This window comes from Lissotriton vulgaris, chromosome 5 (assembly GCF_964263255.1).
Source record: "Lissotriton vulgaris chromosome 5, aLisVul1.2, whole genome shotgun sequence".
Taxonomy (NCBI): domain Eukaryota; kingdom Metazoa; phylum Chordata; class Amphibia; order Caudata; family Salamandridae; genus Lissotriton; species Lissotriton vulgaris.
This window is the reverse complement of record NC_141693.1, coordinates 37995022-38022497: the sequence shown is the minus strand read 5'-3', so window position 1 is coordinate 38022497 and position 27476 is coordinate 37995022. Positions and strand designations below refer to the sequence as shown.

General features: G+C 48.5%; 2 protein-coding genes across 35 annotated transcripts in view; one reads left to right on the top strand and one right to left on the bottom strand.

Annotated features, from left to right (window-relative positions):
• LOC147710069 (uncharacterized) overlaps nt 1-21166 on the bottom strand; it is a 58395-nt gene extending 37229 nt beyond the window's left edge. The window contains exon 1 of the mRNA XM_086921778.1: nt 21064-21166. Within this exon, the coding sequence (XP_086777904.1) occupies nt 21064-21166 (103 nt within the window). The remainder of the gene's footprint in view (nt 1-21063) is intronic.
• LOC147710068 (butyrophilin subfamily 1 member A1-like) overlaps nt 1-27476 on the top strand; it is a 538135-nt gene that overhangs the window by 124672 nt on the left and 385987 nt on the right. For all 34 annotated transcript variants that reach the window (XM_086920760.1, XM_086920759.1, XM_086920757.1 and 31 more), the window contains exon 4: nt 22756-22788. In XM_086920760.1, coding sequence (XP_086776886.1) covers nt 22756-22788 — 33 coding nt within the window. The remainder of the gene's footprint in view (nt 1-22755; nt 22789-27476) is intronic.

Here is a 27476-nt window from a genome sequence, read left to right as displayed (position 1 = left end):
TAGGGGTAGGGGGGGGCGGGGGTGCTTGTGGTGGTGGCTGGACGTCCACTTGATCGACTTTCCACGGCCTTGTCCGATAAGGACCGGACTGGGACAATGACGCTTTTGAATGGCTTGGGGAGCGGGGGGGAGGAAGGGGATTTGATGGGGGTAGTTTCAAGTTTGGGGGTTCGCTGGGGAGAGGGGTGTTGGGGGAAAGTTCAGGTGTTTTGGGGTTTGGGAACTGTACTGTGCCGTTGGGAAGTTTGCTTTCGCTGTGAGATGATGTCTCTTACTGTGGCCTTTGGGTTTTGCCCGGTGGGCCTTGCCCGCCTTCATGAGCGTCTCTGGTGTTCCCCTCCGTGATGGCCCTTAAAGTTGTTACTCTGAATGTGAAGGGGCTGAATAATGCGGTTAAACGGCGGGCTGTCCTGTCCCTGTTAGAGAACTCCCAGGCCGACATCTGCCTACTGCAGGAGACCCACCTGCTAGCCAAGGACTGTTCCAGAATGCGCATCCCCAAGTTCCCCAGGCAACTCTTTTCTTCCAGTGCCTCTAAAACAGCAGGTGTGGCGCTTCTGTTCTCAAGAGGGTTCAGAGGGGAGGTTTTGCAGAAGGTTGCGGAGCAGAAGGGGAGACTCCTGGCATATAGGATTAAGGCGGGGGGCTTGGTGTTTACTGTAGGCTCCATATACGGCCCCAATGACCGTCAGGACCAATTTCTGCACAGGGCGCTGGAAGACGTGGCATCCACTCCTGACAGGCACATTATACTGGGGGTGGACTTGAATGTGGTTTTTGATGCGACCCTGGACAGGTCTGTACAGCGGCGCCACCAGTTGGGAGAGCTTTCGGGCTCGGTTCGTACCCGACTGGGGGAGCTTGATATGCACGACATGTGGCGCCGCCTACACCCCGCGACTCTTGCATACTCCTATTTCTCCCATGCCCACAGGTCCTACGCGAGGCTGGACCATCTTCTAGTGACGGGCCCGATGCTCGAGCTGGCCTCAAGTGCCGACATGGGGGTCCTCTCTCTTTCTGACCATGCACCGGTGGAGGGCACCTTCCATCTGCCTCCAGTGGCTCGTTCGAGGGGGGTCTGGCGTCTTCGGGATACGTTGCTGCATAGGCGGTCGACGGTGCAACAGATCCGCGCGGCCAGAACGGACTTTCAAAGCGTAAACGACAACGGCGACACTACCCGCGCGACGCAATGTGCTGCCCTAAAGGCTGTGCTCCGTGGCGAATTTATCGCTATCTCCTCGGCGGAGAACAGGGATCGCCAGCTCAAAAGGGATGAGCTTACTCGACGGGTGCGGGAGCTGGAACAGGTACATCACAGAACGGGCGCCCCCCGAGTCTGGAGGCAATTGAAGGCCGCCAGGAAACTCCTATCAGCTCTGGACACAGATAGAGCGGAGTATGCGGTGCTTCGCTTGAAGCATAAGTATTACACCGGTGGGGACAGGTGCGGCCGGCTCCTGGCGCACAAGCTCAGGGTGCAGCACCAACAGCACAGGGTGAAGGAACTAGTTACCCCTACCGGGGGGTCGGCCACGGAGGACGGGCAAATCGCGGAAGTTTTCCACGACTACTACGCAGACCTCTACGCTGGCGAGGCCCCCTCCGCACAGACTGAAATGGACTATTTAGACTCGGTGTCGCTCCCGTCGCTGACGCCGGATCAGGCCCACTATCTGGAGCGAGAGATCCGGATTGAGGAGGTGGTTACGGCGATCTCCCGGCTCAAGACTGGTAAGGCCCCAGGACCTGATGGTTTTATCCCTCTCTTCTACAAGACCTTCTGCCAGGAGCTCGCGCCTCTTTTGACGCGTCTTTTCAATAAATTCTCGGAGCCAGGTGCCATTCCCCCTGAATTTCTTCAGGCTACGGTCTCTGTGATCCCGAAACCGGGCAAGGATCGGACTGCTTGCGGGTCCTACCGCCCAATCTCACTTTTGAACACAGACCTGAAGGTTTTCACTAGCATTCTGGCGGCACGTCTGGCGCTTCATCTCCCGGGCATGGTCGACTCAGATCAGGCTGGCTTTGTACCAGGCAGGCAGACTGTGGACAACACGAAGAGAGTGACTCATATCCTTGAGAAGGCCTCGAGGATCCCCGGGAACGCATGCTCCTCTCCAATTGACGCGGAAAAGGCGTTTGACAGGGTGCACTGGCCCTATTTGGAAAAGGTCCTGGGCAAGTTTGGGGTTGGCGAGAAGTTCCGGCACCTGATTTTCAACTGCTACCGTTTCCCGTCTGCGGTAGTCCGGGTGAACGGAGGTAGCTCTCGGCACTTTCCAATAGAGCGTGGCACGAGACAGGGGTGCCCGCTGTCCCCTCTGCTCTTCGCTCTCTATATGGAGCCGTTCGCTCAAAGGGTCCGCCAGAACCCCGACATCATAGGAGTCCGGATGGGAGAGTTCCATCATGCTCTCAGCCTCTATGCGGACAATGTCATACTGACACTCGACGACCCGCGGAGGTCCCTGCCTGCATGTATCTTGGAGCTGGACCTCTTTGCTACAGTGGCGGGCTTCAAGGTGAACCTTGGGAAGTCTGCGGCTCTTGATATCTCGCTGACTAGCACCACCAGAGCTGACCTGCAGAGGCTTTTCCCTTTGAGCTGGTCTGGGGATCTGATTCCGTATCTGGGGATCCTTTTGGCACCCACACTCCCTGCGATGGTCACTGCCAATTACACAGCTTTGAGTGCAAAGATCAAGGAGGAGTTGGCCCGCTGGGACAGGGGCACGTTATCGCTGTTGGGCAGAGTGGCCGCGGTGAAGATGACCCTCCTGCCACAAGTCCTGTACCTGTTCAGGGTGCTCCCGCTACAGCCCCCCAAAGGTTGACTCGCGGAAACCCAGTCGGCCATCGCACGTTTTGTGTGGCAGGGCCGTAGACCTCGGATCAAACGGACCATAGCTACACTGGCGCCGGAGTCTGGCGGACTTGGGATACCAGACCTGCAAAAGTATTTTCAAGCCGCCCAATTGCGCTATTTGGTGGAATGGAGCAGGTGAGAATCGGATAAACACTGGCTGTTTCAAGACCAGGCTGTAGCTGGCAGAACGCTACAAGAGGTGCCTTTCCTGAGAAGGGCCCACCGGCCCCCTAACCTTTACGCCTCCTTTGTGACGCGGGTCCGGCTTCGGGTGTGGGACTCTGTGGCTACCAGGCACGAACTCACTACCTTTCCCTCTCCCTTCACGCCACTGATTGGTAACCCGGACTTTGGCCCGGGTATGGAGCCTGGTGCCTATGATCACTGGCGGGTGGCCCGATGTTTCACTTTATATCATCTATATGGCCCAGAGGGTGTCGTTCCCTTCCAGGATCTGCGTCGGGATTAAGGCCTCCCCGAGACGGAACGCATGCGGTACATGCAGGCACGTCATTGGGCGCTACAGTCTCAAGTGCGCGCGACGTCAGACCGGCCGATCACAGCGTATGAGCGCTGGCTAGTGACTCGCTCGTCGGACGCCAAACTCATCTCTGACTTGTATAAGATGCTGCAACCCCCCCCCCTTCCACATCTATAACCCGGGTAGGGAGCGGTGGGAACGGGAGATTGGTCGAGTGCTGAGCCATACTGAATGGGACCACATCTCCTACCGAGCGCGCCACTCCGCCTATCACACCGGGCTCACAGAGACCTTCACCAAAATCACAACCTATTGGTATCGCACTCCTGAGAAATTGCATGAGATGGACCGCTCAATACCTGGGACATGTTGGCGCAACTGTGGTCAGACTGGCACACTTACTCATATATTGTGGGACTGTCCCCTTCTGGCTCCTTACTGGGAGGAGGTCCTCAATGAGGTGGACAAATGTTTTGGAATAGAATTACCCCGTCTCCCTGCATATATCCTACTGGGTTTGCCGAATGGATTGATGTACCCTCTTAGATCTAAAAGGGGTAGACAGACAGCGATAGCTTTGGGGTCAGCAGTACAGAACATACTCATTCACTGGCGCTCCACCACGCTCCCCACTGTTGTCGGCTGGCTGCATAGATTGTGGCATGTCCTTGGCATGGAGAAGCTGTCCCTAGTGGTGGCGGGGGATGTAGACGCTTTTGAGGAGCTGTGGGCACCCTTCCATAATTTGTTATGCTCAGAACTCAAAGAAATCACTTGCCCTAGGTATCTTAGACTGTTGCGGCTGACACCGCCGCCGGACCCGCCTGTTTAACCGGCCAAGCTGGCAACTGGTGTGGGGGTAGCCAATAGGTAGCCGCAGGGGAAGAGCGAGTGGTTGTCGGCACAGTACAGGGGGTGGGGGAGGGGGATGGGGAGTTTGGGGGTTGTTGGCTGGGTAGGAGGGGGGTAGAGTTGTCCCTCCCCTCTCTTTTCCCCTTTTTCTTTGTCCCCCCACTTTTTTTTTTTGCTTTTGCCCACAGGTGCGCGAACTGTGAGATCCAGGCACGACTGTGCCCACCATGTCGAATGGACTGCCTTTATGCATCTAATGTACCATGAACACTGATTATGAGAGGCACCTGTGGTTATATGTTTGTTTTGTTGTTTCCTTCCTCACCTTGCTTCAATAAAATACTTTAAACCTAAAAATACATTTATTAGGGGGTGTAACACCCCAAACCACCCCTGACGCTTCGCCACGCACTAATAGATCAAGCTGCCGTGATACAATAGAGTGTGTCTTCTTGCCCATTGCTTGGAAATGTTCTGCTTGGGATGAGTCATGGGTAGGACCTGCAAGCATCTTCAGGGCCGGACTGGGAACCAAAACCGGCCCTGGCAAAGTGCTCGGCCGGCCGCCTCTCCCCACTAGGGGGGGTTGGAGGTGCCGCCGAGCCTTTGGAATACCAGTATTCAGGATCTTAATCATGTACTTTATGTTTGTTCTGCACTGCACGTTTCTTCGCATCATATTTTAAGATGACGTTTTTCAAAAGTAATATTAAAACTGCAACTTAGGCTCTGCAATTTCTACTTTCTCTTAAGAATCAGCCAACTTGTCAAAAAGTTTGACATTTTATAAATTGCTTTTTACATGTGTATTAATGTTATTCATGTAATTTGCTGTACCGTTCTATTTTTCTGAGGACCTCATTCGAGTTCCAAATCTTTAATAAAATTAATAGATTGGAACGGCGATGGAGTATCTATCCTGCCACGATAATGGTCTGTATTCCCTATTTCGATGCAGGCGGACTATAGGTTTAATTACAGCAGAGGCTATTCCATCTCCGCCTTCATTAAATCCTTCAACAGCCTTGTGGAGGAGGGCTGTCGGAGGCAGATATTGAATTCCGCCCACCTGATTTAGATGGAGGGAATTAGAGGTCAGTTGTCACAGCAAGGAAATAATAGGCATTAAAAACTGCTATGCGTTCCCCTTGTAATTGGTGCGAACTCCAAACAGTGAACTTCATTGACAGAAACCGCTGTGGGGGCGCTTCCTGGCAATGCTTTATAAATGATTGCCATCTTAATGGTCATTTATAAATCTGGCGGGTGGACGCACCACGAAGGCGAAGGAGAAGTTTACAAACAAGCTAGGGTGTGTGACCTGTAATCTGTAGGATGCAGTGCTGAATGCTGATGACCTCTCATGAATTCTTCCAGCTCAGTTTGAAGCAGCAATTGATAAGTCCAACTTGGGAGTTAGTTTGGCAATCAGTGGCATCTAAAGTTTCACTGACCCAGAAGATATAGAGAATCTCTAAAACAGTTAGAGTCCCCTGGAGAAAGCAGAAAATACTCAGTTGCAGTCTTGGCTGATGGGGGCCACTCAATATAGTTGTGCAGTTGCATAGTCGCATAGGGTTGTGGCTGAAAACAGCAATGAAGCTACAAGGTAGGCAATTGTGTACCAACGAGGTTGACTGCACTTCTATCAAGACAATGTGGGATCCCCTGTGATCACGTTCCAGTGGCAAGTACAACCCAGCCAGTGCACTGGCCATTTAGACCAAAATTAGATAAATATGTAAAGGGCTGCTGGCCAAGAATGGCAGGCCACCAGCACTTGGAGCCTGGACTAGCATGTAACAGTTTCTGGTAGGTGAGGACAAAGATGTCGTCAGTTCTCTGTGTCAGGTGTTGGCATGGTTTTGTGAGTTTCCTAAGCCGAGGCAAGATTGCAGAGGAATTTTAAGACAACCTTGGGATTGACCAAAAGTTTCAAATTCAGGGGAACACAGAGTTTGGTCAAGAAATCAGTGAAAATGAGTCAGCCCAGCATTCTGGAGAAGCATTTTGGCTGTAAGAAATACTCAACTGGCAGCCGACAATGTAAAATCAGGATAGAGAGATATTGCATTCCCTTGATATTTCACATATCTGCTCTCCCGGGCCATTTTTAAGACGGTGTCCCTGTCCTTATAGTTCAGAAAGCAGGCCACTATAAGCTGCGCCAGAGCTCTGGAAGGCTATGGCTCGGTGCCTCCATTCCACTGGAAATACCGGGGACAAGTGTTCACCAAACACAGAATGCAGCATGGTTTCCACCAGGTGTCCATTTTGTCCATGGCAGTGGTTTCAGGAAGTACAACTATGCAGATGTTGTTCTGCCTGGATCTAACTTCCAAGTCTCTGCTTTTGAATAGCTTCAACACTTTTTTCATTTTCAAAGCTGTTCATTAGTGGTTGTATGAGCATCTTCAACCACAGAGACATTCCTTTCTAGCTGATCCAGGCACTCACCATGCTTCTTCTTTTATATGGTCAAATCTGGTGGCGATGTTCTCTGCACTTAAACTTTCATCACACAAGAAGTCTTACCACTGCACACATTCTACATATACTGCACACAAACACACACACTTAGAATGTCAGTGTAAAGATCTGGGGTTCTTTGGGCCATCTGAGACCACCTATCTCGAGTCTTCTTCCCCCATGCTCATCAGAGAACCTTCTTATGATCCTGAGATCTCCTTTGCTGATTTTCCCAGCCCTTTTAGCCATATGTTAGTCATTAACCATTATTTCTGACTTCAGCCATCTGAGCTTCTTAAACCCTTTCTGCCATCCTTCACAGACCACACTCATTTTTACCCATTCACCTTTAAACCAAGTTTCAGTCCGTAGGTCCTCAAACATACCCTCAGAATGCTGCGCCAGTAGCAAACTCTTTCTTCTATCACTCAGAGGTCAAAGTGTAATAGTTCTGGCTTTTTATTCACTTTGCATGCTCTGATTTTTCAACATATTCTTATCAGTTTTACTTCGTGAGCTGAGCGGTTTCTTAGGATTGGCAGCATAGGAAGCATGAACAATAACCATTTACAAAAGTGAATCCCTAATGAATGTGGCCAAGAATCACATTGGTGTTTTCATGCTCCCGGTCTTCTTCCTTCTCTTTCAGGTCCCTCTGTGCCTTTAGATGTTTTCCTCCTCCTATCCCTGTTCTAAGTCCTCCTTTTCTGAGATGTTTTAGTTCTCTGATCATCATCCAGAGCCTGGTCTAACTAGTTTTGGTCACCTTGGTACTGGCTTTCTGAATCTGTTGCTCCTGGTTGCAGTCCTACATGACCTTGCTCTGCCTGGCCCCGCTCCTGGCTCATCCTTGTATTAGCCCTTCATGGACCACCTGATCCTGGTACTACTGAGCCTCACCCTAATCCTCATGGGATGCTGGGAACTTATCCACCAAGCCCTGTTACCTGGTTCTACTAGAACTAGCACTCCTAGTGATCCTGGTTTGGACCATCTTGATTCTTCTTGCCCTGGTCATTTCGGTCCACCTTGTTCTGCATCCAGTGGTCCTAGTCCTCTTTATTAGGTCCTCTTGGGCTGGGCTTAGTCACTTTGGAACGGCACTAACCCCAGGGGAATCCTGGGGGAGGGAACTAGAGGCACGGGGTGCTAGGAGCAAGCCAGTCTCCAACACAAAATGTTCCACACAAATGAAGCCGCTCCCAGTCAGTGACCGAGGGTGCTCTAAAACTGAATTGTGAGTGTGGACATCTCACAAAAAGGGAAGGACTGGCCTCACATACCACCAGGTGTCATGCTTCATTATTGGCAGTCCTCGCCCTCTAGAAACTCGGTTTGGTAGAGGGTGGGCCTTCACCTGACAACAGGGAGGCACTTCTGAACTAAGTGGGGGCCTGTGAAAAGTGAGTGAAGTAAAAACCATTACAGTTACCAGATACATTTTGATAAGACCGTTAGCTATGTGGTATTAAAAAGGTGGACAGTGAGATGGGGGAATTTATTGTCACCTCACCATAGAGAAGGTGGTCAACATGTTTCTGCCGTTTGGCCCAGATGGGTCCGTAAAACACCTTCTGCCCCCTAAAGCAAGTCGTAGTAACAACTTGCGATGTAATCGTATGCGATGTAACAACGCAGTCATTATAACAACAGTATTGTAATGGCATGCGATGTAACGCATGCAAAGTAAACAATGTCTCCCCTCATTATGATGCCGGTGGTCACAACAGAGACTGTGGGGGGAAAGACCACTGCTTCCGACAGGATCTACAATCCCACTGGGGTGACGTTCGTAATCATATTCTCTTAATGGCTGTGGTGCTCAGCAGGCGCCACCATCTGGATTATGATTACTATTTCCCACAGCCTTTTCATGGCAGTCCCACTACCATGGAAAGGTTGTCGTAAATGGCATTTGGGGGCCCCAAACAGGGCCGAAATGTGGCCCTTGGGACACATGTAATGCCCCCACACACTACGATGCACCATGTGCCATGCATCACATGGCCTTTCACCACATGGTGCATGGCACACGGTGCATGGATGTGCACATATTGTCCTTTTTCATTTCGACATGTGCTGCAGCCCTTAAGCTGGACCTCAGCACAAACCACAATGGGAAACTAAGATTTCTCACCCTCACATCGGCGGTCATACCACAATTTGGCAGTCGGAATGCCTGCATGTCGGGCAGTCTTCCGACCGCTGTGATGTCGGGCTGTGGTCCCGTTGCCCGAAATCATTATCAGGCCTTAGTTTCAGCATAAAGATGCTTTCTAGCATGCTGTAATTCTTCCCAAACCCTGCTTGTTCAACAGGGAGCATCTTTGGTCCTCAACCCACACTGAAAGATGATCAAGTATGCTTCTCTCAAATATTCTTCCTACCGCACCACGTATGGCAATTTGACGGCAATTTAGAGGGGCGATTCTGGGGCTATTTTTATGTAAAGGAACTAGAATGCTCCAGGCCAGAAAATGGGAATTATGCTATGGTGGTAACAGTGTACAAAAAGAGGAGTAAGAAAAGTAGCCCAAAGTGAGTTCTCTTTTTTAATTACGGAGAGGGTAATCTCATGGGGCACCATCTCCTCATCTCCCCAGAGACTCTCATTCTCCCAATATTAGCCTCAATCGCCTTTGTTTGTTGATTCAGGGCCAAATGCTGATGCAGGTATAGGGAGGAAACGAGAGAGGCAATAGGCAACTCTACATCATCATTTACTGCATAAAGATCACAAACGTAATGTGCCATTCATCTTCCTTAATTGGATTTGGAAAAGATTTTATTCTACAACCAAAGCAGCTAGAAATGATCTCCCAAAATCTTTCTGTGTTCTTAAGGGAGGCACCTTCTTTTAGCTCAAACCATTTATGATCATACTCCTCCTTCTTAGGAGCAATTGTTAGTCTCTGCTTTCATCTTTTCTGGAGATTAATTAAGACGTGAATTGACTTCTCACGAGTTAATTCATCTCCCTATTTAGGTGGCCACAAGGATTATACTGTGGTCTCTTTGGGGTAAACAACGTGTTTGATTTTGGTTTAGCCACTGAAGAAATAAAAACCTTTTTAGGGGTTCACTGATACACCTGGTCCTTAAAACCAACAAAGAAGAGATTGGCACGAAAGCTGCAATATCAAGAAAACATATTTATTAACCTCACATGAGGGAGACTGCGTCAAACAGTACCCTCAAGCCACTGTAGGAGACTAAGGAGTACAGAGAACAGGGGCCTTTCATGGCCAGTTTATTGCTGAGTTAGCATGAAGACTCAAAAGGAGGCAGTACAAGTGTGCACACAAATACATATATGGAAACATAAGAATTGCTTTGTCAATAGAGTGGGAGGAGGAACTAAACTTCTTATCAGTAAGAATAGCCTGACAGTTATACACTAAGAGCAGATGAATTCTGGCAGTTATGTTATGTTATTAGGGATTTAAAAAGCGCGCAGCTACTCATAAAAGTGTCCCGGTGCTACAGGTCGTGGGGGTACTCACAGGATATTCAGCTAACTAATGACACATTGTTATAGGAATAGCCAGGTTTTCAATAGTTTCCTAAACGGAAAGAGGTCCTGCATCTGTCTCAGCTCCAATGGAAGGCTGTTCCATAATTTTGCTGCTTGAACTTGGAAGGGACGGCCTCCAATTCGTGCCCTGGGGATTTTAGGGAGGCATACTAGATGGCTTGCCGCTGATCTCAAAACCCAGAAAAACCAAAGGGGATGATGGACGGAGTGTTGACAATACAAACACTCACCCCCAGTCAACTGATCTGGGTTTAATCCATCACCGTTCTTTAGCTCACTCCGCCACCCCAGTTCAGACATGGCCATATGCAAATCAGTCTGACCCTGTGCCTCATGGGAACAGTCCAGCCCGAACTGCCAAGTCATGTCTTCCCTGGACCGGAATCAAGCCCCTGGACCGGAATCAAGCTTCCCAGGACCGGTTTCTGGCATTACAGCCGTCTTCAGCCGGGCTTGCTTGAATCCAGTGGCAAAGTGAGCAAGGGACTCACGTCTGAGCATACCCTGCCAACTTAGGGCGAACAAAGACAAACCAAAGGGGATGATGGACGGAGCGTTAACAATACAAACACTCACCCCCAGTCAACTGATCTGGGTTTAATCCATCACCGTTCTTTAGCTCACTCCGCCACCCCAGTTCAGACATGGCGATATGCAGATCAGTCCGACCCTGTGCCTCATGGGAACAGTCCAGCCCGAACTACCAAGTCATGTCTTCCCTGGACCGGAATCAAGCTTCCCAGGACCGGTTTCTGGCATTACAGCCGTCTTCAGCCGGGCTTGCTTGAATCCAGTGGCAAAGTGAGGAAGGGACTCACGTCTGAGCATACCCTGCCAACTTAGGGCGAACAAAGAAAAAACCAAAGGGGATGATGGACGGAGCGTTGACAGTACAAACACTCACCCCCAGTCAACTGATCTGGGTTTAATCCATCACCTATCTTTAGCTCACTCCGCCGCCCCAGTTCAGACATGGCCATATGCAAATCAGTCTGACCCTGTGCCTCATGGGAACAGTCCAGCCCGAACTGCCAAGTCATGTCTTCCCTGGACCGGAATCAAGCCCCTGGACCGGAATCAAGCTTCCCAGGACCGGTTTCTGGCATTACAGCCGTCTTCAGCCGGGCTTGCTTGAATCCAGTGGCAAAGTGAGCAAGGGACTCACGTCTGAGCATACCCTGCCAACTTAGGGCGAACAAAGAAAAACTAAAGGGGATGATGGACAGAGCGTTGACAATACAAACACTCACCCCCAGTCAACTGATCTGGGTTTAATCCATCACCGTTCTTTAGCTCACTCCGCCACCCCAGTTCAGACATGGCCATATGCAAATCAGTCTGACTCTGTGCCTCATGGGAACAGTCCAGCCCGAACTGCCAAGTCATGTCTTCCCTGTACCGGAATCAAGCTACCCAGGACCGGTTTCTGGCATTACAGCCATCTTCAGCCGGGCTTGCTTGAATCCAGTGGCAAAGTGAGCAAGGGACTCACGTCTGAGCATACCCTGCCAACTTAGGGCGAACAAAGACCTGGGGTGGTGTGGAGTGCAAAAAAACGATGGATTTAGGCCCAGATCTCTGTACTGGGGTGAAAGTATGACATTGTTCTGCATTCTGTCCATCAATTGTTGTTTTTGCATTTGTCACCCCGAGTGGGATGGGTATGCTCAGACGTGAGTCCCATGCTCTCCACACCACTGAAGTCAAGCTATCCAGGCTGATAAAGGCTGATAGCCAGAAACCGGTCCTTGGATGCTTGATTCCGATCCAGGAAAGACATGGCTTGGCAGTTCGGGCTGGACTGTTCCCATGAGGCACAGGGTCAAGGCTGATTTGCATATGGCCATGTCTGACCTGGGGCGGTGTGGAGTGCAAAAAAACGATGGATTTAGGCCCAGATCTCTGTACTGGGGTGAATGTATGACATTGTTCTGCATTCTGTCCATCAATTGTTGTCTTTGCAGATCTCAAAACACATCGCGGATAATAAAATTGCGCTCTCTTCCTCAGGTACGGAGCCCCCAACCCATGGAAAGATTTAAAAGTTAGGACCATAGCTTTAAATATAATCTGTTTGCAGACTGTAAGTAAGCATGGGCGGAAAATCCGTTACGCTCGCGGATTTTGCGGATTTTCAGTAAATTCGCAAATTCGCACGCAGCGGATTTTTTTTTCTTGGTGATACAATTTTGCGGCGTGCGGTGTAAGTTCGCAATTGCGAACATGTAGGTGCGGCGGGCAGCAACAATCTCGCACTCTCGAAATTACAAAAATTGCAATTCTGCACAAGAAATCCACTAGCAAGCAGCATAGACCTTCTGAAAATGATGATTTTTATCAGAATAACTCCTCAGGTTGACATTTGCCTGCATTTTTTTGGATTTGAGGCCTTTGACTTTCTTTGGATCACTTTTGGATTAGAAATCAACTTTCACAAGTAAGCTTGTTTGGGGCATTACAGTTGCTGTAATGCTGTTCTGCAGAAAAACGAGTTTTGCAAAAGTGAAAGCATTCAGCAGGTGCAAAAGTTCAAACTCATCATTAGTAACCATTCCCTGTAGTGCTTCCTGACTGGGGCCCCTCCAGAGTTCAGTTGCTAGTTGCAACAAGTGTATGACCCTGCTCTGACCCTCGCAGCAGGCTCATAGAATAGCTACAAGTAGGCCACAAAGGTCCTGGAAAAAAAAATTGCACTGCAACAGAAAGCAAATTACAGATAAGGAAGCAGGTGCCAGACTGGAATTTTAAAACAGTGACACATTAATAAATCAACCCCAAATTAATTAATGTCAGTTGAAGCAGGGCAGGTGTGCTTGCTTTTTCCCCCCATAATCTACAGTGATGATGAACCAGAGGGTGGCATTGATGTACCAGAGGGTGGCATGGGTGAAACAGAGGGTGCTGGGAACCTGTGATGATGAACCAGACGTAGAAACAACATAATCGCGACCGTTGCCAGCCGACATGTAAGTTCGCAATCGCGAACTGGTACAAAACCCTCGTGAACTGGCAGAAATCCTTGCGAACACAAAAAAAAAATCTGCAAATTACCAGTTCAGTTGCTAGTTGCAACAATTGTATGACCCTGCTCCGACCCTCACAGCAGGCTCATAGAATAGCTACAAGTAGGCCACAAAGGTCCTGGAAAAAAAAATTGCACTGCAACAGAAAGCAAATTACAGATAAGGAAGCAGGTGCCAGACAGGAATTTTAAAACAGTGACACATTAATAAATCAACCCCAAATTAATTCATGTCAGTTGAAGCAGGGCAGGTGTGCTTGCTTTTCCCCCCCATAATCTATAGTGATGATGAACCAGAGGGTGGCATTGATGTACCAGAGGGTGGCATGGGTAAAACAGAGGGTGGCAGGGGTGAAACAGAGGGTGCTGGGAACCTGTGATGATGAACCAGACGTAGAAACAACATAATCGCGACCGTTGCGAGCCGACATGTAAGTTCGCAATTGCGAACTGGTACAAAACCTTCACAAACTGGCAAAAATCCTTGCGAACACAAAAAAAAATCCGCAAATTCGCGAGAATTCGCGGATTTTGCGGATTGCGAGTTCGCAAATTCGCAAAATTCGCGAACGCCAGATTCGCAAAATTCGCCCATGCTTAACTGTAAGCCAATGCAGGGATTTCAGATGACTGGACATCCGAGTTCTAGGCCCGAGCATAAGGATTGCCCTGGCTGCTGCATTATGTACCACCTGTAGACATGCCAATAGGTAGTCTGGAATTGCCAAATAAAGTCTATTGACATAGTTCAGCTGGGAAAGTACCAGTGCCTGGACCACAATCTTTCTATGTGGGAACGTCAGGAGAGGTAAAAATTGCCTGAGCATTTTAAGTACTCCGAAACAGGAGCCAGCTACGGCTTGAACTTGGGAGTTCATAGATAAGTTGTCCTCCATCTTTACTCCCAAGTTCTTGACTGATTTAACTGAGGTGGCGGGGGGGGACATATCCTGGGGCCACCACTTCTGCCATGCTGTGTCCGGAGGAAGGCCGAAAAGAATAATTTCCGATTTGTCTGGGTTACATTTTAGTTGGTGAAATTGAAACCAGGCAAATACTTTAGAAAGGCAGGTCCTTATCCCTTCCCCACTAAGATCTGATTTTTCATCGCACATAAAGAGCAATTGCGTATCGTCCACGTACGACACGATTTTTGCTCCGTGCGCCTCAGCCAAGTCTGCTTAGGGAGACATATAAAGATAAAAAAGGGTGGGACTAAGGAATTGGTGCTGAAAAAGGAGGCGACCAAACTGTTTGCTGACGATTGTCCAGAAACTAGGCAAACCAGTGGAGTACCGTGCCCCTGTAGCCACATTCCGAAAGTCTTCTTAGTAGCAGATCATGGGGCTCGGTATCGAAATACGCTGATAGATCTAACAAAATCAGTACGGCTTTACCACCTTGATCTAAGGTCTCCTTAATGGTCTCTGAGACCTCCAGTAGTGCGGCTTCAGTACTAAAATTAGATCTGAAGCCGGACTGGCTTTGATGGAAAACATGATTGAATTCTGCGTACATAGTGATGACCTCATTCACGTATTTTTCCAACACCTTCAAAAAGAAGGGAAGCCGGGATATTGGTCTATAATTTGAGACCAACTCTGGGTCTGCTTTAATTTTTTTCAGTAGGGGTAATATTTCTTCCACCTGCCCGGGACCTGTCCAACCTCCATGGTTTAACGCCAGGTTAAATGCCTCACTAGAAGCTGTCAAAATCTTGGCTGGACAAGGGTCAGACGGCGAACCAGATTTCAAGGCCTTCATAATTTCCAATGATTTGTCTAGGGATACGGGGGAAATTGCAAAAGTGGCGGACCTAATGGCTGCACAGGAGGTGTGTAAGGCCCAAGAGATTCCCCCTCTAGACTTGGCCTCGCTGGAGAAGGAATCTTGAATCAGCTTTATTTTCTCATAGAAATGAGAAGCTAGGGGCCCGATGTAGGTAATTAGTATTTATTGATTGGTAAATACCGAATTTTACCGATTTGGTATTTACAAATCGGTAAATGCTATGTAGGTATATTTACCGAATAAATTAACGATTCAGCAATATTCGGTAATTACCGATTCGGTAATTTGCCATTGATTCCTATGGGCCTTGAGGCCCATAGGAGCCAATGGCAATTACCGAATCGGTAAATACCGATTCAGTAAAATTACTGAATTGACAAGGGGGACAGGGTGTCACTTTGACACCCTGTTGCACCCCTGATTCAGGCTTGTGTGCCATGTGGCACACATACATGCCCTAAGGTCATGTATGTGTGTCACATGGCACAGGTGTACATGCACAGATGTGCATGGACACAGGAATTCGTTATTTACCATCAAATAGTATTTGATGGTAAATAACGAATTCTAAAGGGCCTTTGGCACTGTTTTCAGTGCCAGCTACATGTAAATTTACCGAATCGGTACATTTCAGGCCCCCTGCATGTCACAAACCAAATACCGGTCGGTAACGGCCGAAATCGGCCGTTACGACCGGTATTTGGTGAGCTACATCTGGCCCTAAGTTACTAGTCCAGGCTTCAGTAGGAATAAAGAGACTAGCCGCTGCGCTTGGAGATAAAAACTCTTTAACTGTTTTAAAAATGTCCTTGCTCTGGCTAGCAGACTGAGCAATTTTAGAGGAGAGGAAACGTTTTTTCTCGTCTAATACTTTCTTATAATGTCTTTCAGTGCTTGTTTATGGATGGATTTGGAAGTAGAATCAAAGTTTCTACGCCAAGACCTCTCCAGGGGTTTGCACTGACTTTTACTCTTCTTGAGAGCGGGAGTGAACCAAAGTGCTGAGGTCCGAGTGGCCTTACCCGGGCGCGAGGAAAGGGGGGCAAGCTCCTCTGCTCGCAACTGGAGCCAATTCTCAAGTTCTACTGCGTCCTCCACATGGAAAGAAATCGGATGAGTGTTTAAGGCCACATTAAGGACATCTGTTGTGATTTGGCTAAAAGGCCTGAAATGATGGTCTTCTGTGTATTTTACTAGGATTCCCTACCGTTTTCAACATGAACTCTAGCAACGCATGATCGGTCCAAATTACCAGGACGAGCTAAGGTAGCTACTATATCAGTAGAGAAAATTTGGTCCAAAATATGGCTTTTCTCATGGGTTCCTTGAGAAATATGTGGTATAAATTTAAAAAGAGCCAAGGAATCATATAATCTCTTTGGTTCTGGGTCCGTAAATTTATACATATAAATATTAAAATCACCCAAGACTAAACAGTGTTTGAAGCGGATAGCCAGGGGAGATACAGCAGTGCTAATGGTGTCAAGAAATTCACCCGCAGGACCCGGGGGGCTTTACAATAATATTCCAGCCACTGATTGTTGTGCTGACACCCTAATGTGGAAGCACAGACTCTCCGCTCTGGTTATGTCAGCCGTGGGGATCATCAAGCAGGAAAAATGGTGTTTAAAAATAATAGCAATGCGGCACCCCGTGCCAGACAGTCGGTCCTTCCTAAGTATTCGATAGTCCGGCGGGATGGCCAAGGCAATAAAGGAGTTGGAAGTTTCTTTAAGCCAGGTTTCCGTTATAAAAAGGAAGTCTGGACTTTTATCAACTATTAAATCACGTATTATCAGAGCATGTTGTATTGTATTGAGCTTGTATATCTTCTTTACCCCAGTTGCTGATCCATCCCTTAATTAGCGCCAAGACGCCCACGGGTATTCGCCGCGCTCTACAAATGTCAATAAATAAATAAATAAATAAATGTTTAACCAATGATTGTACGTTCAAAAGCAAGGCTGTTAGATGTTCATTATCATTGCCAGCGTTAATCTCACCGCCAAGCGAAATGCCCTTACGGTCATACGACGATACATCTCCAATACCCTGGTTAGAGATAGTCCAGCCGCAATTTTTGCACTCCACGTAATGATTATCTAAAGGTAAGGGTACGAGGGGGCAACAATTCACTCTTTTACCTAATGTCATGAGTTGAGTCCTACTGTAGGCAAGATGCTTCCCGTCCTCCACCCCGGCATTCCCAATCGCGAGGCCGACTCCTGACGCCTCCCGGACGTGGACGGGCGCAGATGGGCTCACCTTTGGGGTGCCTTTGGGGGCGCCAGCGGCCCGCCCACTGTGCGGTCGGCACATCCTGGGGTTTATGGGCGCAGAGCGAAAGAAACTAGTACACTGACCTTGGTAGGTGGGCCCGCTCTAATAGGCGGACACCGCAGGTCATATGCGTGAAATTAGCAGCCTACTGAAAAACAATGTGGAAAGCGAGCTGAAGCAGCGTGCAAACACAGTACGTTTTTAAAAATGATTAAAAGTATCCACCATTCACCCCAGCTGTACCCGTTAACGCTGCGCGATCAGCACAGCCTGGGTTTTATGGGCGGGGAGCAAAAGAAACTAGCACGCTGACCTTGGTAAGCGGGCCCGCTCTAACATGCGGACACTGCAGGTCATATGCGTGAAATTAGCAGCCTACTGAAAAACAATGTGGAAAGCGAGCTGAAGCTGTGTGCGAATACAGTACGTTTTAAAAAATGATTAAAAGTATCCCCCATTCACCATTCACCCCAGCCGAACCCGTTAACGCTGCGCGATCAGCACAGCCTGGGTTTTATGGGCGGGGAGCGAAAGAAACTAGCACGCTGACCTTGGTAGGCGGGCCCGCTCTTACAGGCGGACACCGCAGGTTATATGCGTGAAATTAGCAGCCTACTGAAAAACAATATGGAAAGTGAGCTGAAGCAGCAAGCAAATACAGTAAGTTTTTAAAAATGATTAAAAGTATCCACCATTGACCCCAGCCGTACCCATAGCTACAGGTCTTTCTGAGCATGTGCAAGGCTTTGGAAGAGGGAAAAAGCACTTACAGCCTGATTCATGTACGGGCCGTTTTGCGTGGCCCTAATAGCGAATCATAGCGACTCGCTATTGAGGACACGCAAAACGGCATTCATGTAGGAATTGCTAAATAAATAGCGATTCCTACATGTTCTCTATTTGCGAGTAGCAATTTGCTACTCGCAAAAAAAGGAATAACTCTCCATTCATTCCTATGGGCCAAAAGGCCCATAGGAATGAATGGGGAGTATCCCTTATTTGTGAGTAGCAATTTGCTACTCGCAAATCAGATAGCGATTTTAAGGGTGCCAGGGGTGTCCAAAGGACACCCTGTAGCACCCCTTAAATGCAAATTGTAACAGGTGATGCGCACACACATGTCCAAAGGACATGTGTGTGTGCAACATGCAACTTAGAAAAATGCTTTTAAAAGCATTTTTCTAAGTTTTTGCTATTTACCGAGAGGTCTGACCTCTCGGTAAATAGCCGCCCAAATTTGCAAAATCGCAATTTTGTAATGTGTCATAAATAGCATTTAAGGAATCTCTAATAGACATTCCTTAAATGTCATTTCCTCGCACATTTGCGACATCGCAATTAGCGATTTTTGCTTTTGGGATGCTGAATCCCAAAAGCAAAAATCGCACTCGCAAAGGGCCGGATTCTCAGAATCCGGCCCTTTGCGAGCCGATTTAGCCTTCATGAATAAGGCTGCTAGTGAGCGTATGGCTAACTAAAATGGCTGCCAAGAACAAAATGGCTTTCAGCTCATGCTAACAGCATTTCCTGCAATCTTTAACACCACCAGGGACTTTTTATAGCTTTCAGATTTAAATAATGGCTCTTAGTGCAAAAAATGGGAGTCCACAGTTAATACGACAAATGTTCTTTCACTTTAGCAGTTAGCTTCATATTCCAATGAGTTTTACCATTTTATTTAGCAAATTTTACTGTTGTTTCTTTGAAGTTCCAAGTCCCTTCTCCCTTTTGAACTAAATTGTTCATAAAGGAGAGTGCTTTAAGATCACCAATGGATTTATCATTGACATTAATTTCACAAATCATACTAAAAGTAACAAAAGGGACAGCTAAATAGTCAATGAACAGCAAACAGTAGATTGAAGTGTAAAATGTGTGGGAATCTCATTCTCAATTCTTCCATTGAGTATTACGAATGACGTTTTTCTTAGTACTTCAAAAGGAGAACACCTCTTTTATGAAGTTTACTATTGAGGGGAAGATTGAAGGTCTAATTTGTAATGCTACATCTTTGTCCTCATTTGCAATTAACCTAAGGGCATGGGTGGATACTGTGGCAAAGTCAGCTGCCAATATTATATATTTACATTCCTGTCACTCCCTAATGCCATAGATAAAGGTTAAAAATGTGGTTACTTCACATGCACTGAGTCGGTGGGGATATATGCGTTCACCATCAAAAGATACTCGTTGGTGTCTTGACGTCCTAGAATATTTTTTTATGGCAAGGATTAAATTCCAATCATGGATGAAATGACTGCAAGTAAATTGAAATTATTGCAGAGATACACTCCAACACTTTTAACCAGATACAGCAACAGAATTGTTAGATTCTCATTTAGCTTAGATTACAGTGATGGTGATACTGTGAGGTATGGAGGCCAAAATGTCTCACCAAGAGTTTTTGGAGAAGGATACTCTGCTATCCTTCTCCTCCTAAAGGGAAATTAAATTGATGACTCGACTGTGTAGCATGTCATAATTTCATAGGAATAAACTTGATACCACTTTTAAATTGAAAATTACTCTCGCCCTGCTAGATGCCCATTCATTCTCAATTGGCCTGAGGCAAATAATAATTCTTTGAGTCGTCTGTAATTCATCAATATTAGTAAAGCACTCTTAAGATTTCTTGGTCAAGATGCCAATACATTTCAATGAAAAAGGCACATTCAAAACATTATACAAGATGTTGACCCCCCACTTTTTCTCAACTATAAAATATATTGTCCACCAAATTGTAGGAAAATATCTTAACTTGTAGATTCAGGGAGATAGAGGAGACCGCTCGGGGAAGATCTCCATTTGGAGAGGCCAGGATATCCTCAGCCTGTTGCCACGATGAATTGCTGGCAGCCTATTTTGGGGAAGAAACAACCACCCTTTCTAACATTGGAACATTGTCTTTTTTCTTAACTTCCACACCAGGATTGGCATTTAAGTTGAAGCAATGTTTTTTGCACATTTTCTGCAGAGGATACAATGTCCTAAGTTGTTTTATAATCCTCTTGTGTTTTTGTTTGTTGCCCCTTTATTCTTCAGATTTTTCTTACCGCCCGGTTATGTAGACACAGGGACTTCTTCATTGACAAATATTGGGAAGAGATTGCTCATTTTACCCTTAATAGGGAGAAGGAGGGCCCAGTTACTGATTCCTTTGACAAAGGCTCTAAGATATTTTTCAGGGAGAAGAACAGCTTATTCTCCTTCAAAATGGAGGCTTGTTGTTCCTTTTCTGACAATACAGAGAACCAGCTGAATCGAGAGCTAGACAGCGGTACCCTACTTGATTTGCCATGTTGGACAACTGATTGTGAGGGACAGCTAAAGATTCCCTCCCGCTTTCTTTACACGGGAGTGAGGGGGCACAAGGTAGTATTATCTGATCAAACCCTTTTATCCTGGGTCTAGGATTTTAATATGGTCAGGAGAGAATCTAAAATAGGATCTGAATTGCTGACGCATTTTTTTCGAGTGAGCCGAATTAGAGGGCAGAATTCTCTCTAAACACTGTAATGATTCAGAGTACTTTATGGATTAGAGCAGATATAACTCAAATGATAGTAGCAGACGTCCTTCAAATGGTAAAGAGATTCTCACCGTACTATTAAAGAGCTGCATCCTAGGTTGCAGGATGTGGCCCAAAGGAGTGCTTACCTCACAGGTGATGCAGTCGATATGCAGTGGCGGCTGCTTACGAGAAGCTGCAGTGGGGCGGGATTGGGGAAGAGGGGAAGGCGGGTAAAAAACAAATCACTTACCTGCCAGCTGTCCATCCGGCCGGCTCCTCTCCACCATCCTCTCTGTCTTCTTCCTGGCTTCTTCTGTGGAAACAGGAAGCACCCGTGCTCCCAGGATCACCATAGCCAATCACAACTCTGCAATGCAGCGTTGTGATTGGTCTGAGTGCAGTGCTTCGGTGCTCAGACAGGAAATGAGGGCCAGAGCATGTTCTCCATGCAGGTTGTAATCCAGCCTGCATAGAGAACATGCAAAGAACGCATGAATGTTTGGCCGGCCCAAGAGGGCTGGTCAAACATTAATGTGCACCCCACTCCTCCCACTGCCCAGAGAGCAAATGCACCCCACCCCTTACTTAGAGTTATTATTAGTTTCTTTTTCCTTTTTTTTTCACTGCCAAAAGCAGTGGGGCAACACTTCACCTCCCTGGCAGAGGAACCGCCACTGATTGATATGCGATGATGCTGGTTAAGGTCAATAACTAGGTCAAGGAGAGTAAAGTCTCCTGTGGGAGGTGCTTGTTCCATGATCTCAAGGCTCTTAGAGTTCATGCACGCTCCCTCGCCATCGGATAGCTCTTTGAGTAGATATGATTTCTGGAGCCTCTCCACGCCGCACCGCCGGCTCTGCTTCCCAGTACCAGCATCCGCTCATGTGATTACCACATATAAATTGGTCCTTAGGTATGAACCTGGCATTGATAAGGTGCCACGTTGCCCAGACGGTAAAAATACCTGTTAAGAAGGCAAAATAAAAGACAAAAAATACAGGAACATTGCCACTGTCACATACATTAGTCGTCCCCGCCGCATAATTCTAGTGGCCCTGGATATACACTGACAAATATCACTCAGACGTACATTCTCCATTTTAGTGGTCCTCGTTTACTAGCGTGGATTCAGCGTGTGATTCAACATTATGTTCCTGTAAACTGAATTTCAGCATATAATTTATATCATCTCTTGTTCTCATTTATTGGCTCAGTGGGAGAGGGAGCTAAAACGGTGCTCATATGAACAACATTTCACTATAAGTAAAATCATTTCCCAGAGTGCTGTAAGGTATGTGTAGGCAGGCAAAGCCCATGGTACTCATAACTACTTTAAAAGGATTGGAACACAGGCAGATGCCAATGGAAACAAAACAATCTGTTGAATGGGAATTACTACTGAAAATGACTCTGTGCAGTCTTCTAGTTCATGATGTGGTGTTCATTATATCATTAGAGTTAACAACCAGTCATATGCAAATCCTTCCTAATGCTTAAACAGCCCCCCTAAACTCCCCCAGACACACTTTGACTTTGATGGGTCTATCTGTTGAGGGGCGGCATGATTCTGGGGCACAGCTGCATCGCCAAAATCTGTCACACCAGGACCGCTTGGGAATATGCTGCAGTGATTCTTCCAATAGTCCTTTCTTCTGGTTTGCTGTTGGGGAGCTGTGAGCTTTACTCTTGTGAATTACATTTCAGTGTCTGGTGTCTGTTGTCCATGGTTCTCTTTTAACTGTGGGGAAGAAGAAGGGTGATGATGACTCGTATATGTGTGAATTCAGTGGATGCTCTTAGCGTTCACCGCCAAATGGGGAAAGTGGCCATGCAACTAATGTGAATGTTGTGTTTGAAATGTACCAGTGTGTGCTCACATCTTCATCATGAGATGGAAACATTCCAAAGTAGATTGTGTCTGATATTTCTCTTCTCCCCTCAGGAGCCTCAGCCTGTGACCTGGAGAAGGAAAGAGGTAAATGACATATTAGTGAATTTGAATATTTATGAGCTAAATATGAAATCTGTGGAGATGGGGGCAAGTGTAAGCATTACATTTGATATGCTTTCACAGTCAAGGAAGGAATACTTTTTAGAGGTGTGCCAAACTCATTTAATTTGCTTTTGTGTAAATAAGTGACATTTCATAAGAATCATGCAAGATTATGCATAATTAAATGATATACAAATCTGCTAATTTGCGCTAAATGTTGGCGCAAAATTAGTAACAGCGTCATTTTTTTAAATGAGGGCATCTTTTGTGCTAAAAAAATAGTGCCAAAAAAGCACTATGAACAGCACCCTTTGTGTTCTGTTGTGCCTGTGTTTTCACTGTTTATTTTAAACAGGATTCGCATGACACCTTAAATGTAGTGACATCAAAAAGCAAAGTGATGGATGAAAGGTTTGAATTACTCTCAGGCCCTGGCGATCGCTCTTGGCCACATCCCAATCCACCATTTTCACCCACCATGCCACCTCAGTTTGGACCCAGTCATATGCAGATCATTTTTACCCTCACCCAATCAGAACAGTCCAGCTGGAACTGTGAGGTTAGGACCTCCCTCAAACGGAATACAAGCGGCCCAGGACCGGTTTTGCCATTATCCTGGGCTCGAGAGCCAGGTATAGTGTTATACCTTGAATCATCTCCTTCTTAGCTGCTCAGCTAGAATGAATGTGATGTCTGCGTGGAATGTTGGAATGCTTGATGACAGAGAGGGTGGAATGTGAGTGTGCCTGCTTGTGTGTGGAGAATGACAGTTGAAGAGAGTGGGCTGAGCAGCAACCATGCAGCTCCTGGTGGGACATACTTAGGACCTTCACAAGATCACTTCAACACCTACTTAAGACTTCTATGGAACCTGTAACAAGTTATCAATAAACCTCTTACATGGAAAATACCTCCTGGCTATCTGTGGTCATCTGTACAATTTACCTTACAACATACAGCTTGATTCCAGTAGCACGGAGAGCCCTGGACCCATGTCTGGGCATACCAGTCACACTTAGGGCATCAAAAGCAAAGCTTTGGTTGAAAAGCTTGAATTAATCTAAGCCACTGGTGATCTCTCCGGGCCGCATCCCAATCTTTCATTTCACACCCCCCATGTCACTCTCATTTTGTACCCAGCCATTTGTAAACCAGTCTTGACTCTGCTTCAAACAGTCCAGACGGAGCTGCCAGGCCCGTTCCTCCCTGCAGTGGATCTCAGGCAACCCAGGACCGGTTTCACCCTTATTATGGGCTCATCAACCATGAACACCTTGATTTCGGTAACACAGTGAGCACGGAACCTCGCCTGGGCACACCTGTCACACTTAGGTCATCATATAACAAAGTGACTTATGGAATGCTTGAATTAATGCCATTCAGTGGCGATTATTCTCAGTCGTGTCCACATCCATCATCTTTTACCCACTGTGCCACCTGAGGCAAGACCCAAACATGCAAATCAGTCTTGACCCTGCTCCAATCAGAACAGTCGAGTTCCAACTACCAGGGCAGGACCTCCCTTAACTGGGAAAAGAGCAACCGAGGACTGGTTCTGCCTTTATTATGGGCTTGTCAGCCAGGTATACCTTGATTCCGGTGGCACAGTAAGTACTGGGATCCACATTTAGGCATACCGGTCAAACTTAGGGTATCGAAAAACAAAGTGATGGGTGGAATGCCTGAATCAATCTCAGCCACTGGTGATCGCTCTGGACTGCATCCCAATACACTGTTTATCGCTCACCATGCCACCTCAGTTTAGACCCAGCCATTTTCAAATTAGTTTTGACCCTGCTCCAATCAGAACAGTCCAATCAGAATAGCGAGGTCTGCACTTGCCACAGGAAGGCGTTCCATGGGTGGAGTGTGGGTGCCTGCGTTGGCACAGTAAGATAGCAGGCATGCGTCTTATCTTAGTAGATACGTTGCATTCCTGTCCTCTCCCTGTCACACAACACTGTTGTTAGACGGACCGGGAGGGTCGGCCGAGGATAAGGGGAGAGGTCTCCGGGGAGAGCCGTCTCCAGCGATCGTACAGACAAGTAACTTCCCCCCCACAGACGGACACCACACAAGGTTAAAGTTCAACGAGACTTTATAGGCAATTCTTTAAGTTTACGATGGAATGGTACAAGGAGGTCTGGACTCAGGGGTCCCCTCGATTCTAGTCTCTGGTTTGGGAAAGGGGTAGCGGGACAGTCTTGTTACCAAAAAGATGAAAATAGCTCTTAATCCTCGAGCTCGGCGTTCTAGATGATCGGGCCGCGGCGGAGTCAGCAGGTCCCGAGATGGACGAAGGAAACGACGGTCCGCGGCGGAGCCTGCAGGTCCCGATGAAGATGATGGTTACAACGGTCCGCGGCCACGCCAGCAGGTCCCGACGACGATGAAGGATATGAAGGTTACGAAGGTTGCGGCAGCACCAGCAGGCCAGACGATGGTGCACAAGACAGAGCTACGGCAGCGCCGGTAGTCCGTCAAGGATGAGTTCTTCTTTGCGTCTCTCGACTCCAAGATACAACTCCCTTCCTGCTCTGGAGCTGCCCCAGTTATAGGGCTGGTGTGCTTTGATGTCCGGACCCTCGCACTTGGAGGTCGGGAGGTCCGGGATGAGGGAGTCCAGACACCCAGCAGGGGGGTGGAGCCGGCGCCCGGGGGGGCGATGGGCGAGCGGCACTTGGCGGGGGAGAGCCATCGACACCTCTTTCTCCCATTGACTTGCCAAGTAGCCCACTCACCTCCTGGGTGGATGGTGGTGCCGGGATGTCTGAGGCCGGGCCAGGCCCAGGGTTGAGGTCGATCGGGGGCCAGGCGGCCTCGTGGTGGAGGGTCCAAGATGGCGCCCCAGGATGGGCGCGAGGGCCGGCAGTGGATCGGACCCACGAGGTTGACATGCTCGAGGGCAAGGGTCCCTGAGGGGGACAGAGGACGTGCAATGGTGGTGTGTGGTACTTGTGGGCCTGGACTCGGGCCTGGTTGGGCCGGGGGAGAGCGGCCCTTCATGTGGCCTGTCCAACATGCGTCCCCCCCAGCTGAAGGCGGGGAGAGTTACCCATCCTCTTGGGGACTCTCCTCGTCGAGGCGGAAGAATCGGGACAGGCCATCCGCGTTGGCGTGATCTGGCCCAGGCCGGTGTTCAACTGTGAAGTCCATACCCTGCAGGGAGATGGACCAGCGTAGTAACTTCGGGTTTTCCCCCCGCATCTGCATCAGCCACTGCAGGGGTCGGTGGTCGGTCTGCACCCGGAAGTGGGTGCCAAAAAGGTAGGGCCGGAGTTTCTTGAGGGCCCAGACTACAGCGAAGGCCTCCCTCTCTATGGTGCTCCAGCGTTGTTCCCGGGGTAGGAGTCGCCGGCTGATGAAGGCCACCGGTTGATCAAGGCCTTCGGCGTTCACTTGAGACAGGACTGCCCCAATGCCATGGTCGGAGGCATCCGTCTGGACGACGAACTCCCGGCTGTAGTCGGGGGCCTGGAGCACAGGGGCGGAACACATGGCGGCTTTCAATTGTTCAAATGCAGCTTGACACTCGGGGGTCCAGTTGACTTTCTTGGGCTGATTCTTTGACGTGAGTTCTGTGAGGGGCCCCACTATCGTACCATAGTCTTTCACGAACCTTCGGTAATAGCCCGTGAGGCCCAGGAAGGCTCGTACTTCGGTCTGGGTGATGGGGGGCTGCCAGGATTGGATGGCGGCAATTTTTAGCTGCAGAGGGGCCACCAGGCCGCTTCCCACCTGGTGCCCGAGGTAGGTTACAGACCCTTGCCCAATTTGACACTTGCTGGCCTTGATCGTGAGGCCAGCTCGCTGAAGGGCTTGCAGCACTGCTCGGAGGTGGTGGAGGTGTTCGGACCAATGATGGCTGTATACAGCGATGTCGTCTAGGTAGGCGGCGCTGAATTCTTCGAGCCCCGCCAGGACCTGATTGACGAGCCGTTGGAATGTTGCGGGGGCATTCTTCATGCCGAAGGGCATGACTGTGAAATGGTAATGGCCATCGGGGGTGGAAAAGGCAGAGCGTTCTTGCGCCCGGGGTGTGAGGCCGATTTGCCAGTAGCCCGCCGTCAGGTCGAAGATACTGAGGTAGCGGGCAGCTCCCATGCGGTCGATTAGTTCATCTGCCCGGGGGATGGGATGCGCGTCTGTTCTGGTGACCGCATTCAAGCCCCGGTAGTCAACGCAGAACCGGAGTTCTGGTGTGGTGCCGGGGGCAGCTGCTTTGGGGACCAGTACTACAGGGCTGGCCCAGGGGCTGTCTGAGGGCTCGATGACCCCGAGCGCGAGCATCTTGGCTACTTCTTCCTGGATGCAGGCCCGTACCCGATCTGGCACGCGGTAGGCCCGGTGGCGGATAGGGGGGCTGTCCCCCGTGTCCACATCGTGCACACACCAGGAAGTGACACCTGGGGTGAGGGAGAATAGGCTGGCGAACTGTGACATGAGGACTCGACACTCCTGGTGTTGCTCTCTGGTGAGGGCCTCCGAGAGTCGGACCCCATCCACGGAGCCGTCTTGCTCCCGAGTCCGTAAGAGGTCAGGGAGGGGCTCGGAGTCTTCTTCAGCCCCATTGTCTGTGGCCATCAGGAGGCTGAGTTCTGTACGCACAAAGTGGGGCTTCAGTCTGTTAGCGTGGAGGACCCGGAGGGGGTTCCGGGGTGATTCCATGT